The sequence below is a fragment of the Rhinoderma darwinii genome, chromosome 8, assembly GCF_050947455.1.
Source record: "Rhinoderma darwinii isolate aRhiDar2 chromosome 8, aRhiDar2.hap1, whole genome shotgun sequence".
NCBI lineage: Eukaryota > Metazoa > Chordata > Amphibia > Anura > Rhinodermatidae > Rhinoderma > Rhinoderma darwinii.
In genome coordinates this window covers 33,564,572-33,581,803 of record NC_134694.1, presented here as the reverse complement: position 1 = coordinate 33,581,803, position 17,232 = coordinate 33,564,572, and the positions used below count along the sequence as shown (strand labels likewise).

Genomic DNA, 17,232 nt, shown 5'->3' with positions numbered 1-17,232 from the left:
TGTGACATATCTTAACTGGAGTGCCTAACTGAACACTTTGTGTAATGCCTACAGGGTTGCTGCACACCTTAGCCGAAAGGTTGCTATAGGCAACAACTTCACATTTGAACAATCACAAGATTGTAGCTCGACAAACTTTATTGACAACTTGCACGGAGCACATCGGGAATTGCAGTTGTACACATCTTTCGCGCTGCCGCGTCTGATCTCTATCCATGTTTATTCAGAACTCTCGGCTCATTCACCCTTCATGCAAAACCCCACAGAATCAGCGTTGGACTACACGGAGCTCCTGGATGGCACGCTCTCGCGTCCCTCTTTATAATAACTAGAGGTGGTTGGCAAAGGCTGACGTCCTACGTACGGTCACGTGACAGTCCACTTCCGTTTTTCCCTGATTGGACGGGAGCCACGTTTCCGGTGTGAGTGCTCGGATTTCCGTCAACAAGGTAAAGTACGCTTCGTTCACACGCGTTTTGTCATAAACCGTCATGCGGGAGCTCTGCGTGTATCTGCCGAGTGACAACGCGCGGCTTTTAGATACGATTCATGGGGGTTTCCTCCAGCAGACATTCATTTTGAGGAACCCTCCATGGACAATTGTTAGCTGCTCCTTATTTTTACGTGTTTATAATGGATCCTTTACATGTTATTTATTACAGTCCCACAGGGTCACGTAATTCTAATTAGAGTCCATCTTGGTGTTTATCTAACCCCACGTGTAAATACTATGTCTATTGGAGGTGATATACCGGCAGCTCGTATGTTCTTGTGGCTTATTCGCCCCCAACATGGAGTCCGTACACTCACTCATATCTGTCCCTATTCACATTAGGATTCACGTCGTTTGTTCTTTTCAGTAATCGCACTCCTTCGGATGGACAAATCCTTTTAAAAGGTCCAGGCCTGTGATCTGGATGTGGATCCGGTGGCCCGTCCGCATAACCCACGTATGAAGCAATCTAGCCTGCATCTCTTAAAAGTGCCCCTCTCTCCATTCTTCCTATTAGATTAGGTTCTCCCCTTATTCCGGGTGAATGTTCAGGGTTTGTTTACTGTGCCCGTAGCCTTTCATTAGCCAGACGTGTGCGAACAGTGGACTTCTATCAGTATACTAGTAAATGTACGATATCCGTTTTTTTTTATAAATGAGTGTCCATGACTATATAGGTCTAAATTTGGCGACCGTTTGAAACAACCCTGCCGAACATCCTCAAACGTAGTCTGCGCCTAACATATATATATATATATATATATATATATACATACACACACACACACACACACACACACACACACACACACACACACACACACACACACACACACACCAGTGGCGGATTAAGTAGACCATGGGCCCTGGGCTGTTACCCAAACTTGGGCCCCCCTGCCGCGCCGTAACTTTTTAAAACTACCTTTTTGGGCAAGCATTAACAAATGGGTGTTACGATTTCCCTTTTCACAGCGCGGTGTCCCTACATACTGTCAGTCTCACACTGTGCAGGGACACAACCTCCTGACAAGGGGAATTGTCTATCACTCCTGGACTGCAGAAAGGCTTTTTGTGAAATACAAGGATTTCCTATAATAAACATGTCAGGAGAGGTGACAGATTCTCTATAAATATAGTGACTCACAGGTGACGATGTCTCAGATTCTAGTAGTTTTTTTCCTCTTTTCTTCATCTGGTCCAGAGTTCATGACGACTTCTCCCGGCCATGACTCATTTCTGCAGAATTTGCCACTCAGACGTCTCCTCACTTTTCCAACATTTCCACACCTATAAACGAAAATAAAGTTATCATGGTGCCACATACTGTGCCCCTAAATATAATGGCACCAAACACTGCGTGCCTGAATATAATACCACTACACTGTAAAACACCACATACACCCAGCCCCCTGTACATAGTGCCACACACAGCCCCTGTAGATATTACACACCCCCATAGATATTGCCATACACAGCCACCTCTATATATTACACATCCCCCCCCCCCCCGTAGAGAGCGTTACACACAGCCCCCTATAGATAGTGCCATACAGCTCCCCTGTAGAGAGCGCCATACAGCCCTCCCTCTCTTGAAAATGGCACCAAAAAGCCCCCCCCTATAAAGAGTGCCACACACATACCGCTGTGGATAGCACTACACAGCCCCCCCCCCCTTGTATATAGTGCTACACAGCCCTCCCCTTTGTATATAGTGCTACACAGCCCTCCCCCTTCGTATATAGTGCCACACAGCGCTCCCCTTCGTATATATAGTGCCACACAGCGCTCCCCTTCGTATATAGTGCCACACAGCGCTCCCCCTTGTATATACTGCCTCACAGCGCTCCCCCTTGTATATAGTGCCTCACAGCGCTCCCCCTTGTATATAGTGCCTCACAGCGCTCCCCCTTGTATATAGTGCCTCACAGCGCTCCCCTTTGGATATAGTGCCACAAGGCTATGTACACATTTAAAAACTTTATATTATAATTATATATAAATATAATATGTATGTGTGTGTATCAGTCTGATTGATTGATTTTATTAAAAAATATTTTTTACTTTTTGAGATACAGCTGCTTTGTATCCTGTATCCGTCAGGTCAGCAGGACTGACGGGATCAGTGAAACAGGCCCTGCACTAAATTCTAATCTTAGATGTGATAGATTTGAGGTGGATCCTGCGTGTCACTGATCCTCTCAGTCCTGCTGACCTGACGGATACAGGATACAAAGCAGCTGCATCTCAAAAAGTAAAAAATGTTTTTTAATAAAATCAATCACACTGATACGCACACAAACTATATATATATATATATATATATATATATATATATATATATATATATATATATATTATAATATAAAGTTTTTAAATGTGAACACACATTTTTATTAAAAATAAAATATAATAACTGCTGAGAGCTCTATGCGGGGGGGGCGGAGTGTTATACTGCAAGGGGGTCTAACCATCTGACTGCAGGCAGAGGGCTCTAGGAATAATCCCCCCTTCCCCCATAGGGTCCTCAGTAGTTACTATATTGCAAGGGGGGGGGGGGGGTTGAGCATCTAACTGACTGAAGAGAGCTCTATGGGGGGAAACTATTATCCCCCCCCATAGAGCTAGCTGCCATCAGTTAGATTGTTAGCCCTTCCCCTTACTGCATAATCCCCCACCTAGCGTCGGCCAGTGACTTTAATGTTAGCTGGGCAGGAGGATAAACCGGCAGCCAGTACCACTAACCTCAGCGACGGTGACCGCCGGGCTCTTCTCTTCCAGCTTCTCTTCCAGCTTTGGAGTAACAGAACACCCGTCCGTCGCTGTTCTGTTACTCAATGGCGCCGCCCGCAGTGTCAGAGAGGCGTGTCCTAAGCACTAGCAGACGTGCTCAACGCTCCTCCCCATCTCCGTAGCGGCAGTTAGCAGCGCTAGCGCGCTGAATAGTTTTATAATATGTGCGGTTCGGGCTGCCATGGGAGCCTCGGGCCCCAGGAGGCCGCCCATATGATAATCCGCCACTATATATATATATATATATATATATATATATATATATATATACACATCTTAGCCAGAATCCTCCGATACTACTTGTAGCTCGACAACTCTGCTACACTCGCAGTCCTTAGGAATAGAAATAGTTGTATAAGTATATGGTGTGCGCTAGGTCTGTTAGCTTATATATCATTTGTATGAATGTTTTGTGATTAGTGTATGTAGTTTTTACTTGTTTTGAAAAGTGTAGGGGGAACATAAAAAATAAATATACCATACGGTATATAAGTTCACATATAAGGCTCCCATGTTAAAAAAAAAACAAAAAACAAACTGTATACACGCTAAACGTAGATTACAAGCATGATGTGAACAGAGCCTTAGAATTATCCCTGCATTATAAAATGTTTAATGTTTCTCTTTATTTTTCTATTCCAGATATTGGAGAAAAAAGCAATGTAGAAATCGACATGATGTCTACAAGTAATGTATATTTAAATATGTCTTCATAAAGGTTGAAGCTCCACATTTCTTATCTAGAGCTCCGAATTTCCTGCACACAGCCATAGTTAAAATAAAAATGCTTAAATGGACACGAACATTAAACACTAAAATACAATATTTTAGGGGAAAAAAGCATTCTTCAAAGGACATCTCCCTTGACTAAAGACCCTGAAAATAATGATCCTCCATGTGAGCGCCTTACCTCGAGGGACCAGCATTGGTTGTAATGACTAAGGCCCCATGCACACGACCGTAAAAAAAAACTCTGTAATTGCGGACTGCAATAGGGTCTGCAATTACGGACCTTCCCGGTTCTATTGGCTGCGGACACCTTTCCGTATCGCTACGGAAGGGTGTCCATGCCGTAGAACCGTGCCGTGAATTATGGAGCATGTCGTGCTCCCATACTTTGTATGCAAGTGCGGCCCTCGTCGGCCGGCCATGCTCGCAATCACGGGCCGTGATTACAGGCATGTCCGTGTGCATGAGGCCTAAGTGGTTGCAGTTTTTTTTAAGGGTTTACCACTAACAGATTCCCCCGGTCTAACCACCCAGATAGACATGTAAGGGTTTTCTCTTGAGATTCTCACCTGTCCTCCCAGAAACCTCCTGTTCTGATGCCACACTGACAGGATTTCCCGCTGTAAATCTCGGGAGTGGCTCGGAGCCCAGGGGACTGCTGGAATACAAGCTGTTAGGCCCCCCAGATTAAACATGGCCCTAATTCAGAATAGGTTTCTGAATTAATTCCCTCACCTGGTCCTGAACCTTCACGATCTTCTCTGGAAGGAGGAAAATATGATGGTCTAAGTCCAGGATGATCCCCAAAAAGAATTGATATTTGGTGGGAGTCAGTCTTAACTGAGTTTACAATCCATCCCAGGTTGGACAGAATGGAGAGAACCTGATCTACACAGCGGCTGCAGTCTCTTGCTGAACGCTCCACGATCAGGAAATCGTCCAGATATGGGATAAAGAGAATGTCCTTTTCCCCGATATGAACCCCTACTTCTCCTAGTTGTGAAAATGTGGGGTGCCATAGAGATCCCAAAGGGAAGAGCCTGGTATTGAAGATGACAAAGGCAGGGAGCCCTTGACCACTACCACCACCCTAAGGAATCTTTGATGGTGTATGTGGATAGGGACATGATAGTACATCTACAAAAGTAGAACTCCATGGGTTTAGCATCTTTTTAGAAAGTCCAGTTTTCTGAAAATGTTCTCGCATTTTCCAGAGCAAAATGCAATTTTACATTTTTTACAAATACATAATTTTACGCAGTCATTTTTTCCTACACCGTATGGACCACGGATAACATTCATCTAATTTCACATTCTGCTGCTTCTCCTGGGCATAAGCATATGGAATGTGTGTGCCTTATCTATTACATAGAGATGTAGGAGGACTTAAAGAAGAAGCTTATTTCACAGATCATCTGTTTTCAAAGCTGAGTTTCTTTAACCCTTTCAAAATAGATCCCAAAAGTATTTCTCTAGGGGTATAATGGGAATTTATTTTATTTTGGTTTGGCAGTCGAACATTAGATAATATGCAAACATGACATCCTCCACCCACGTTCCTCACCCTGGAGTAAAATTGGGGGGAGAAGTTAAATGCAATGACGGGCAAATATACTTTCGGTTGTGGAAAAAAATCTAATATTTAGGAACAGTATGGTATTTTTCTTAAAATAAGGATGAATTCACAGGCCTGGTTGTGAGGGACAAAAGTATTGGGAATCTTTGCATTGCCCATATTTACTGCAGACACGGCATCTTTTCTGGGGGCTGCTTCTTGTTGATGTTTGGGTAATGGGACTTATCAAATGCTTTTCAGTTAATCGTTTGACGTCCTCCGACTTGGAGCGTTGTCTGTTGTCCTGATCTCCAAAAATGCCACGTCCAATCATTTCCTTCTGAAAATCCAAATGTGTCTCTGCCTCTTTTTTTTTATTTATTTTCGATAGAGAACAAATAAATTCTGGATTGCCACCTCTAAATTATATATACTAGTGCTTCTCAATGAATTAGAATATCATCAAAAAGTTAATTTATTTCAGTAATTTAATTAAAAAAGTGAAACATTTTCTTTTAATGTTGATGATTATGGCTAACTGTTAATGAAAACCCGAAATTTTGTCTCTCAGAAAATTTTCGTATTGGGTAAAAGTTGAAGATTGTAGACTCATGGTGTGACACTCTAATCAGCTAATCAACACAAAACACCTGCAAAGGTTTCCTAAGGCCTCATGCACACTCCCATCACCGTTTTCACGGCCGTTTTTCACGGATCCGTGTGTCCGTGATTGTATCAGTGTGGTTCCTGTGTGTACTCAGTGTACACTTCCGTGTTTCCGATAGGAAACTAATTCCCATTCACACTATGCACCCAGATATCAGTGCAGGCACAGTGTTTCATTGTGAGTAGCAGTACACAGCATGGACACCGACAGGGTCCTTAAACATTAGAAATCTATATTGTGAGCGCCGCGCATGGTACTCGCTGTCCAGTGGTAGTCACTGTCCAGGGTGCTGAAAGAGTTACGATCAGTGCTGGATAGAGGGAAGAGGCTGCTGATCAGTGCTGGATAGAGAGAAGGGGCTGCACTGATCGACATTAACTCTTTCGGCACCCTGGACAGTGACTACCGCTGGACAGTGAGTACATTGCGCGGTGCTCACAATATAGATTTCTAATGTTTCCTTCAAAAACCCACAAGAAATAGTCAAGTGCAGCGACTTCCGCTGCAAAAACCACAACTCAGAAAAAAAAAAGTTTATACTTACCCAGAACTCCCTGCTTCTTCCTCCAGTCCGGCCTCCTGGAAAAACGTTTCATCCCATGTGCAGCGGTCACATGGACTGCCGTGTCATCTAGGGAGGTCGGACTGGATATCAAGAGGGTCGTGTCAACAAGACAACGGTCGGGGTATGTATGAACTTCTTTTTTTTTCTATCGCTGCGTTCCGCTGTGGAAACTCTGCCCGAAAGGGCTGCCCCCTCTCTCTATCCAGCACTGATCAGCAGCCTCTTCTCTCTATCAGTGCTGGATAGAGAGAAGGGGCTGCCGATTAGTGCAGTGCAATATCTCTCTCTACGTGTACTTCTGCCTGCCCGGCCGTTGCTAGGCAATGGCTCTGTCACACATGGACGACACACGGGTGCCTTCTATGTGCCTTCAGTATTTTTGACGGACCCATTGACTTGTATGGGCCCCAGTGGTCATGGAATCTCGGACCAAAGTAGGACATGCTCTACTTTTGTCGGAAACGGAACAACGGGACCGTAAAAAAAAAAACCTGTGTGCATGGCCCCATTGAAATGAATGGGTCAAGGTGCTAGCCATCAAAAAAACGGCTAACACCCGGAAGTGTGCCTAAGTCTTTTAAAGGACTGGTCTGTTGCTCAATGGTCCAAAGTCCAGTTTTCAGATGAAAGTAAATTTTGCATTTCATTTGGAATCTTGGTCCCAGAGTCTGGAGGAAGAGTGGAGAGGCGTCAATCCAAGTTGCTTGCGGTCCAGTGTGAAGTTTCCACAGTCACTGATGGTTTGGGGAGCCATGTCATCTGCTGGTGTTGGTCCAGTGTGTTATATCAAGTCCAGAGTCAACGCAGCCGTCTACCAGGACATTTTTGAGGACTTCATACTTCACACTGCAGACAAGCTTTATGGAGATGCTGATTTCATTTTCCAGCAGGACTTGGCACCTGCCCACACTGCCAAAAGTACCAATACCTGGTGTAATAACCACAGTATCACTGCGCTTGATTGTTCAGCAAACTCGCCTGACCTAAACCCCATAGAGAATCTATGGGGTATTGTCAAGAGGAAGATGAGAAACACCAGACAAAACAATGCAGACGAGCTGAAGGCCGATATCAAAGCAACCTGGGCTTCCATAACACCTCAGCAGTGCCACAGGCTGATCGCCTCCATGCCACGCCGCATTGATGCAGTAATTCATGCAGGAGCCCCAACCAAGTATTGAGGGCATATACTGGACATACTTTTCAATAGACCTTACATTTCGGTATTAAAAATCATTTGTGAAATTGTGCTTATATAATATTCTAATTTTCTGAGACACTAAATTTTGGGTTTTCATTACCTGTTACCATAATCATCAACATTAAAAGAAAAAGAATGCTGGAAATAGATCACTCTGGGTGTAATGAATCTATATAATATGAGTTTCTCTTTTTGAATTAAATTACTGAAATAAATGAACTTTTTTGATGATATTCTCATTTATTGAGAAGGACTAGTATATGTGGGCACTTTTTTTGTACCAGGTCAAGAGTAAATAGGGTTAAGACCGGCAGCTAACATCCACCCCATGTACTTGTACTACTTGGACAATCTCTGTTTTGTGCTTGTCCGATGATGCTCCTCTTTCCCTCACTGCTTCTGTTATTGTGGAATGAATTGTGCTTAACACGTAAACGTCCTTGCGATCCTTGTACTTGACCGCCAGCAATTCCTCATGTATAAGCACAGAACTTCCCGTTTACCATGCGCTTCCCCAGTCATTTATGTGGAAAACTAATTTGTTTTTTGTGCAACATGCAAATGCCTAAACAGGGACACATTACAATAAAAGATGTCATAGTACAGGTGGTTCCCCCTTGTGAAGCAAAGGCTGCAATAAATCCACTGCTTACTGCTGGTGGGAAGATCAGAGGGACATGCTGGAGGATCAATTGAACGGTCTCGCCCTTCATAAATTCTGAAGGCAGTAGTTAGTATAACCCGACCCGCTTTCACATCATTTGTATAGCTTAGAGGCTATGTACACCTTTTGTAAGCACCCTTTTATTTTTTTTAGTTTTTTTATTAATGTATTTTGTGTTTCTAAGCAACTTTCAAATTCGCTTTTGTAAAAAAAAAAAAGACGTTTTACTTTTTACGATACTTCTTCCATGTATCCTGTATAGATAATCCGCCATAAATCTGCAGTGGGTGGTCTGGGACAGTTAAATATGTCTCTGACCAACCTGTCATTTTTTTTCCTTTATGTTAAACACTTTGTAAATAAACCAAGTGCGCTGCTTCCATATTATGTGTGACTTTGGTGACTACTTGCCATAAATCAGCCTTATCTAGAATATACAATGAAAGTGTCCCCGGGCCCTCTTGTGGGAAGCGTCCTGCAAATAAATAGGTCTGTGTAAATAATATCAGCACAAAAACTGTAAATTATTTTCCAAATATTGTTTCCGTGCCTAAAGGCATTCTGTAATCTATTGCACCCATCAATGAATGTGTTTTCTAATTAAGGCATCTCCTATCCTGATTGCCCGGGAGGCACCATGTGGTCGCGGGTATGACTCCTTTCAGCTCACAAGTGCTGTGGACACAACGTCGTTGAGCCTGATGGCCTTTCAGACCAGAAGGCTCCGACCAGAACCCACTCTTGGGACGATCTGTGGGTACAGTAGCACCCGCTACATCACTTTTCTGAAGAGCATCCTATAGAGGCTCTTTATTAAGCCCTTGGTGCCGCGGCCAATTTTTCGGTTATTTAATTTCAGCCATAACTTTTATTTTATTTTTTCACATTTATCAGTCTACGTGTTTCTTTGCAGAGCGACTTTTAGTATCTAATCTACCATATAATGTACTAAAAAACTGGGGAAAAATATTTTTGGGGTGAAATGGAGAAAAAAACCTGCGATGCCTCCATTATTTTTGGCTTTTGTTTTTACTGCGTTTACTGTGCATTTTACGAAGAAAAAGTTATTTAAAAATTGTTTTTGGAGAGCCGTAACTGTTTTTTTTTTCCCTTCAATTGAGAGGTGTGAGCTCTTATTGTTTGCAGGGTGAACAGTAGTTTTTCATTTAGTCCCATTTTGATCGCTTTTTTTGTTTTGGGGAGATAAAGTGAACAAAACATTAATCTGGCATCTTATTTTTTTACCTTGTTCACTGTGCGGTTTAAATAACACTATATTAGAATAGTTTGGACTTTTACAAACGTGACTATACCAATTATGTAAAACATAAAAAATATTTTTTTGCATTACTGGAATTTATTTATTTTTAAAACTTTTTTTAAATATTTTTTTGGTTTATTAAAAAGTTTACGTTTTTCAACGGCTTAAATGTTGCGATCGACTGCAGAATTCGAAGTGGTTAAATGATGGGTGTGCTGTGAGATATCGGCTGTAACATACAACCGATACCCGCTGAGTGTGGAGTGGACACGGCTCGTGGGCTTTCTCTATACTCCCTTTTGGCGGATATGAAGTACAGTCATGTCACATGTCGCCATGGGGTTAAGGAGTTCTCTCTGACACATTCCCTAGATTACAAAAAAAATACACTCTTTTTTTTAAAGTGTAACTAAAGTTTTTCAACTTTTCACTGCGGTTTTCTAATTAAAAATATAAACACATTCATAATGTATAGTAATTACTGATCTCCTATGGTTTTCCTCGTGTTGTCCTGTCTTTCACTCCTATCTTCTTCTGTTACTTGAGCTTTTCACGCTCGTTGTCAAGAGAAATCCGTATCCAGCTCTTACAGACGCTAAATACAGATTAATCTTTGGAGACACGCAGGAAGCGAGCACACTCCCGATACAGGCTTCTGTTAGTATAGAATAGCGGCCTCTGCGTTTCTGAACGCTGATTGGATGCCTTGCCTAGTGCGTTCATGAGTAGGATGCCCTGCCATGAGTTCATAAGTGGACGTGCTTGGCAGCACGGGAACTATGCTGGGAACAGTTCCCTTAGTTCACGTCAGGACCCGGTAGTGACCACCCATTTGCACAGCACACCATAGCTGAATGAACATCTATGGCTGGAACGGGACCATGGGGGATAACTACACAATTTATATAGCGTTTTAATTGTATTTCCGAGTAGGATTAAGCTATGTATTTTATTTTCGGGCCAAACTTTGGAGGTTTGTGCTGCTATTATTTATACTGCAATTTTGTATACTGAGAACTTCAGTGACTGCATCCCTTTTTACGTTTTTTAACCCTTTATTTTCACACGAAAAATCTTTTCAACCCTATCATATACTAGTTGGCATATAGTGAAATGAAAAAGTGTCCGTGTTCACCAGAACAACCAATCGGATCACTTCTTTCCAACAAGAAAGCAAGAATTTGGTTGCTATTGGCAAAACTGTTAACTTTTTTTAAAGAACGGATTTCTGTATATAGGCCTATAAAATAGCATGTTACTCAATGAACATCATTTTATTTCTTCCTCCCAGAACAAAAGACATCCCGTAGCAAAGATGATGCTCCCCATGAATTAGAAAGCCAGTTCGTTTTAAGACTTCCTCAGGTAACATGCTCCTATTACTACATAATGTGGTTTTGTATTCTTTATCAAAACAGTTGTTTCTAAGCGGCTATTTTATTTTTTGGGCAAAATCCAATTACGCATTTTGTTTTTTTTTGGGTTTATTTTTTTTTTATTTTTTATGTCTTACAACTTTTTGCACAAGAAACGCACTTTCAATGGAATTTTAAGGCCTCATGCACACGACCGTGTTCGGTCCGTGATATACGGTCCGCATGTCGGCCGCTTGTCCCGGACCGTACAAAGTACAGGGAGCCGGGCTCCTAGCATCATACTTATCTATGACGCTAGGTGTCACTGCCTATCCACGTAACTACTGTCACACACTAAAACATGATTACAGTACGGGACAGTAGTTCCGCGGACAGGCAGTGACCCCTATCGTCATAGATAAGTGTGATGCTAGGAGCCCGACTCCCTGCACTGTGTTCGGTCCGGGACATGCAGCCGACATGCGGACCGTATATCACGGACCGAACACGGTCGTGTGCATGGGGCCTAAGAGTCATAATTCACTTGACTGGGACAACGCTGTAATGTTTGCGCAGCTGGTACAAAAGTAACGGCGTGTGCAAGTACGAACAAAGAAATCCACGCAAACAATAAAGTCAGCATAGTTTTTATGAGCGCCGTGGGCCCTTCAAACAGTTGATCGGCGGGGATGCCGAAAGTTGGACCCCCAACGTTCTAAGGATAGACCATCAATTTTAAAATCCTGGAAAACGCCTTTAACTCACAAAATCTCAATCTCTAGTAGAATAGAGGAGGCCGGGTTCAACGTTCAATCCAGGAGGTACTGAGTTCCTTCCAAGCTATGCTCTTTCATACCGTCGCTTCACCTCGAGGCACTGAAGACAAGACCCTCAAATCTTGGTACCATTGGATAACATTCCAAATCGAAGGCAGAATTCACGTTTTTAGGCCCCGTTCTCGTCACTGTATTGCCCTAAGTTTATAGTGTCAGAAAACTCCCAACGTACACGCAAAGTATACTTTTTTTTTTGTAAGGATGAAATAGCGTAGTAGACTATGCTATTCAATCCTGAGTGGTCCCACGAAACGTTATCCACGCGGTATACGTTTTAAAGGGGAGCCTATGGGTAATGAATGCAACTGTATGTCATCCATCACAGGCATACGTTAAACGTATGCCTCGGGGAGCTCCCAACTGGCCAGGGACTCCCTCTTTGCAAAGTGCCAGATGTCACTGTCCACATATGTCAATATATGGGACTCCAGCACTAGGAAAGCTACTGAAGTCACTATCCATATATAGACGCTGACGTCAGGAGCTTCCACAGCGCCAGAGTACCCAGGCAGAGCTCTAGTAGACTCCGGCCCTGTTAAAGCTCCTGACGTCACTGTCTATATAAATAGTGACTTCAGTTTACCCAGGCCAGTCCCCGGGCGAAGTATACCTATGTATGCCATACAGTGGGATACGTTTGGGCCTTTCGTCAGAGGTATTAGTCGGGAGTTTTCCCATTGTATACGTCCGATGGAAGGCATAATGAGATGTGTATTATACTTCTGCTTATATTCTACCCCACCTTGTTTTGGGTTTTTTTCCCCATCTTTCTCTCTCTATCTCTCTATATATCTATCTCTATCCTGGTACACCACCCCTTGTCCTTTTACTTTTCTCCTGTTCTGTCTAATAAATGTGTTAACATAGTGTTTAGTGTACAGTTGTACTAATACGTGGGCTAATGTTATGTTCAGATGGTGATACAAGATACCCTGTTTGCTGTTGTATTGATGTTGTTGGCCTAAACTGTGTGCTTAGTTTTTCTTTGTATATAATTGTTAAATGATAAACAAAGAATTTAAAAAAAAAGTATACAGAGTAGGAAAGTAATTATAATCTTTCATAGATATTATATTGGCAGGGTTTTTTTTACATCCCTATGTACCATGTTATTTTGCATCATAGGAATATGCATCAACCGTGAGAAGGATGGTTCAGTCTGGCAATGTCAATGCAAAAGACAGACTTTCAATTGAGTTACATCGTAAGTAAAAATAAAAACCGCTTATGTGAAGTAACTTTGTAGTTGCCATTTCCAATTTCACACTATAAAATACTTTTGTTACATAAGGTTAAAGATGACATTTCTCATTTCTTCCAACATCCCAAGACTAGGTTTCATAAGATTTATTTATTTTCAAATGATTAAGGCCCAAATCTTAGAAGGGCTTTACCATATTTATACTGTAGAAGACCTTCATTTGAACGTACATGTGCTATGTCCCATTAAGGTGCCTACTCAGTCTGCCTTCTTTAAATTAATTTAAGGGTTTGTCCCGCTTTGGCCAATACTTTCTTGTTCGAAGGGTCCCTTGACAATTGGCTGATAAAAAAAAAGTGCCTTCCCCCGCTGGGACCCCCAGCATTCGGATGTATTCTGTGGGGAAACTTGGCAGTAAGTGTTAATTTTCTCTGCAGTACCATCACAGGGAAATTTAAGCATTACACAGTGCCCATTCAAGTCTATGAGTTGTCTGTGTAATGCAGGAGAAAACTAGGTCCTCCAGAGTGAGAGACGCTCTTTGTAACTGCTGTCCACCCTGGCTAAGAGATGATGATTCTGAACAGGGGGCCCTTCTCTAGTAAATCAGAATTCCTTGATCGGATTGTTTTTCTAAACTGGACAACAGATTTTTAAGGCTTTTGCTTCTAATATTGATATTATGAACTTACCTACACATTATGTATGCATGGGTTGTGTGTCTTGATGCAGTTATTTAAGGAACACTCAAGGTAAAACCTACACACTGTTATGTCTAATGCGGGGCCTGATGGGATATTGTGTGACACAGGGTTTATACTAAAGGGAGAATCCCTGTGTTATGCACAGACCCCTCAATCAGACCCTGCACTAGTCCTAATAAAAGAAAAGTTGCAAATTATTGCACATGTATGACATGCACCATAGTTTGCAACTTTTTTTATGCCACAAAACTGGTACACAAGGCTTAATAAATTTACCCTATGTGAAAACATAGCATAAAGTAAAGCCCCATCAGTTACAAAAAAGCTGTTTAACCAGCATGAGCGGAAAGTAGCTAAAAAGTGTCTGGTCATTAAAGGGGTGCTCCACTTTTAGCAATTTAATGTTATTTTCTCACTTACACTCCATGACAGCACCCCAGGAGGTAAGGGCACCTCCTCTAATTGGGACAGGCAGCAACACGGGGTTAAATAGTTCCTTCCCGCCTCCCTCCTCTGTGTGTTTTTCCTGTCCCTATTGGGCATCAAGAGGTTGCTGCCGGCTGGGCTGGTGTCAGTCGTTTAGCCTACTTTAAAAATAAATCACCAGGCAGTGGTTGTGTCTCACCTCCACTTTAAAACACTGCTCCCATCTTCCTTGAACTTGGGACCACGTTTGCCTCTCCTGCGCCTTCGGATAAAGCTGAGGGGAAAAAAATGTGCCGGCTTCCGGTCCTCCCTGAGCTCCCCAGCTGGCCGCTCCACCTATGAAATAGGAATCACTCTGCTGCTCATAGTGTGCGTTCCACGGTTGAATGCACGCGTACATCACTTCCAGACTGATGTACTTCCAGTTGCGGACGCCGGAAGTGTCATGGCGATTCCCTTTTACTGTCGTCTTCATGTAATGGGCTGTAGTTGCAGAGCTTCCAACAAAAGCAGAGGAGGAGCTTGCTACCGATCAGTAGTCATCACGCTAGTCCCGGTGATCCAGGTTAAAGGTCACCCGGACATGAGGCCTCATTCTCTCAGGTAGGACTGTTTGTATCACTCCTATCTTGCCAGCACCATGTCGGAGTCTTGAGAAACCTGCCTCCAAACCTATTTTTCTCCTTATTGTTTCAGTGTGAGACATCTAGGAAGCCTAAGCGCGAACCCCTATCTCATAAACGTGCCATATGTCACAAAAAATCATCTAATAACAAAAAGCTCCTATGCCATTCCTGCACAGAGATTATTATCAGAGAGGAACAACCATCATTTATGAAAGTGATTAAGGGAATGGTCAAGCAGGAGATCCAATCTTTAGCCTCCTTCTCTCAGGCATATTTTCCCTCTCCGTCCCCTCCCTACCTAAGAAAATGAAAATTGTGGTAGAAGAGGGAGGAAGGAGAATTGCCGGGACCTTCTGCTCCCCAAAAAGTAAAGTATTACTTTTCAAATGAAAATATGCAAGAACTTCTTAATGCAGTAAGAAGCACTATGGGGGTAGAAGAGATATGAAAGACTCGTAAAATCCGGGACTAAATGTTTGCTGGACTACAGGCAAAAAAGAAACTATGCTTTCCCATCCATGAAAATCTTCAAGGACTCATTGAAGATGAATGGAAATTTCCTGACAAACCAGTCTCCTGGCCAGCAGAATTAAGATAGATTTTTCACACTACGAAAACACATTAAAAAGGATGGAAGTGCCAAAAATTTACATCCAGGTTGCTAAAGTGGGAAAAAAAGACTATCCTACCCTTTGAAGATTCTTCACAATTAAAGGACCCACTAGATAGAAAGGCTGACAGCCTATTGAAGAAGTCATGGGAGGCTTCTTCTGTCTTACTACAAGTAAATAGGGACGACCTGTCGCCAGATCCATCTATTTAGATGGATAGATCAGTTGGGTGGTCACGTAAGGGAAGGGACCCCTAGAGAAGACATTCCTAGCTGATGCTTCAGCTGAATTCATCAGGATCGCTTCTAGAGCAGGAGAGCTTTCTAATACAACTAGAAGAGCCCTCTAGCTAAAAATGTGGACGGTACCCTCTGTCAAAAACAAAACTATGTGCTATCTCCTTCCAAGGGGAATATGTGTTTGGGCCGGACTTGCATGACACCTTTGAAAAGGCTTCCAATAAAAGGAAGACCCTTCCGGAACCTAAAGTTCCAAAGAAAAAGCAGTCCTTTCGTGGTCAGTCACAAAATTATAGTGGGAAAGGCAAAACCGGTAGATGGAGCTATCAAAAAGGTGCATAAGGTAGAAATCTCTTCCTTAACCAAAATAAACCATACCAGGATAAACAATGACGCCGAGATTGTGGGTTGAAGAATCTCAAAACGCCTAGTACAGTGGAAGGTGATAACAAAAAAAACAAAACCCAGTGGATTCTTTCTTCTATAGAGAAATAAATAAAAATAAAATGTATCTCCTATCCCCTCAGAAATATGGTGATCACATCCCTTCAAGGTTCTTCACAAAAAATAGCACTAAGAGAAGGTCTTCAAAAATTAACACAGGAAGTTATCCTACAGGATAATTACAAATCTCAAACCCTTTAACAGATTTATAGCTTACCAGGAGTTCAAGATGGAACCTATAAAATCTGTAATACATCTGACAGGTCAAGATTTTATGATGGCTACAATAGACATACAGGATGCATACTATCACATCCCTATACATCGGGAATATCAAAAATTCCTAAGAAGTTTCCTAAGGTTTGCCATACTGTGTATCTGTGCACTGCCAGAAGCTGGGTGGTAACGAAGAGAAGTGGATGATGCTGATTCGTCAGCATCATACACTTCTATTCACAACGCCCAGCTAGTAAAACAAGTAAAAACGCCCAGATGTACGCACATAATACACGCCCACTTGGACATAACTTTAAACACGCCCAGTTGTACTTAAGAAAGGCTCATTTGCATAAATATAAAAATGGTCATAACTTGGCCAAAAATGCTAGTTTTTGAAAAAAACTAAAAAACGTTACTGTTATCTACATTGCAGCGCCGATCTGCTGCAATAGGAGATAGGGGTTTGAAAATCTGGTGACAGAGCCTCTTTAAGGGAGAAAATAGAATTAGACTTACCGGTAATTCGGTTTCTAGTAAACCCTCCTTGACAGCACCCTGAGTCGTCGTCCCCCGTAATTTGAAATACACTGAGGAGGGAGGTGAGAGAGGGCTATTTAACCTCTTGTGGTGTTTCCTGTCCCAATTA

General features: G+C 42.4%; 1 protein-coding gene across 2 annotated transcripts in view; it reads left to right on the top strand.

Annotated features, from left to right (window-relative positions):
• The first annotated feature begins 358 nt into the window (after nt 1–358).
• The window catches only part of TAF7L (TATA-box binding protein associated factor 7 like), a 43,305-nt gene continuing 26,431 nt past the window's right edge, over nt 359–17,232 (top strand). Inside the window, exons 1-4 of one of the 2 annotated variants that reach the window (XM_075835582.1) lie at nt 359–449; nt 3,926–3,970; nt 11,217–11,290; nt 13,242–13,320. In XM_075835582.1, coding sequence (XP_075691697.1) covers nt 3,958–3,970; nt 11,217–11,290; nt 13,242–13,320 — 166 coding nt within the window. In that variant the 5' untranslated portion in view covers nt 359–449; nt 3,926–3,957. Of the gene's footprint in view, nt 450–577; nt 603–3,925; nt 3,971–11,216; nt 11,291–13,241; nt 13,321–17,232 lie in introns of those variants that run through there. The other variant, XM_075835581.1, reaches the window with a different exon arrangement.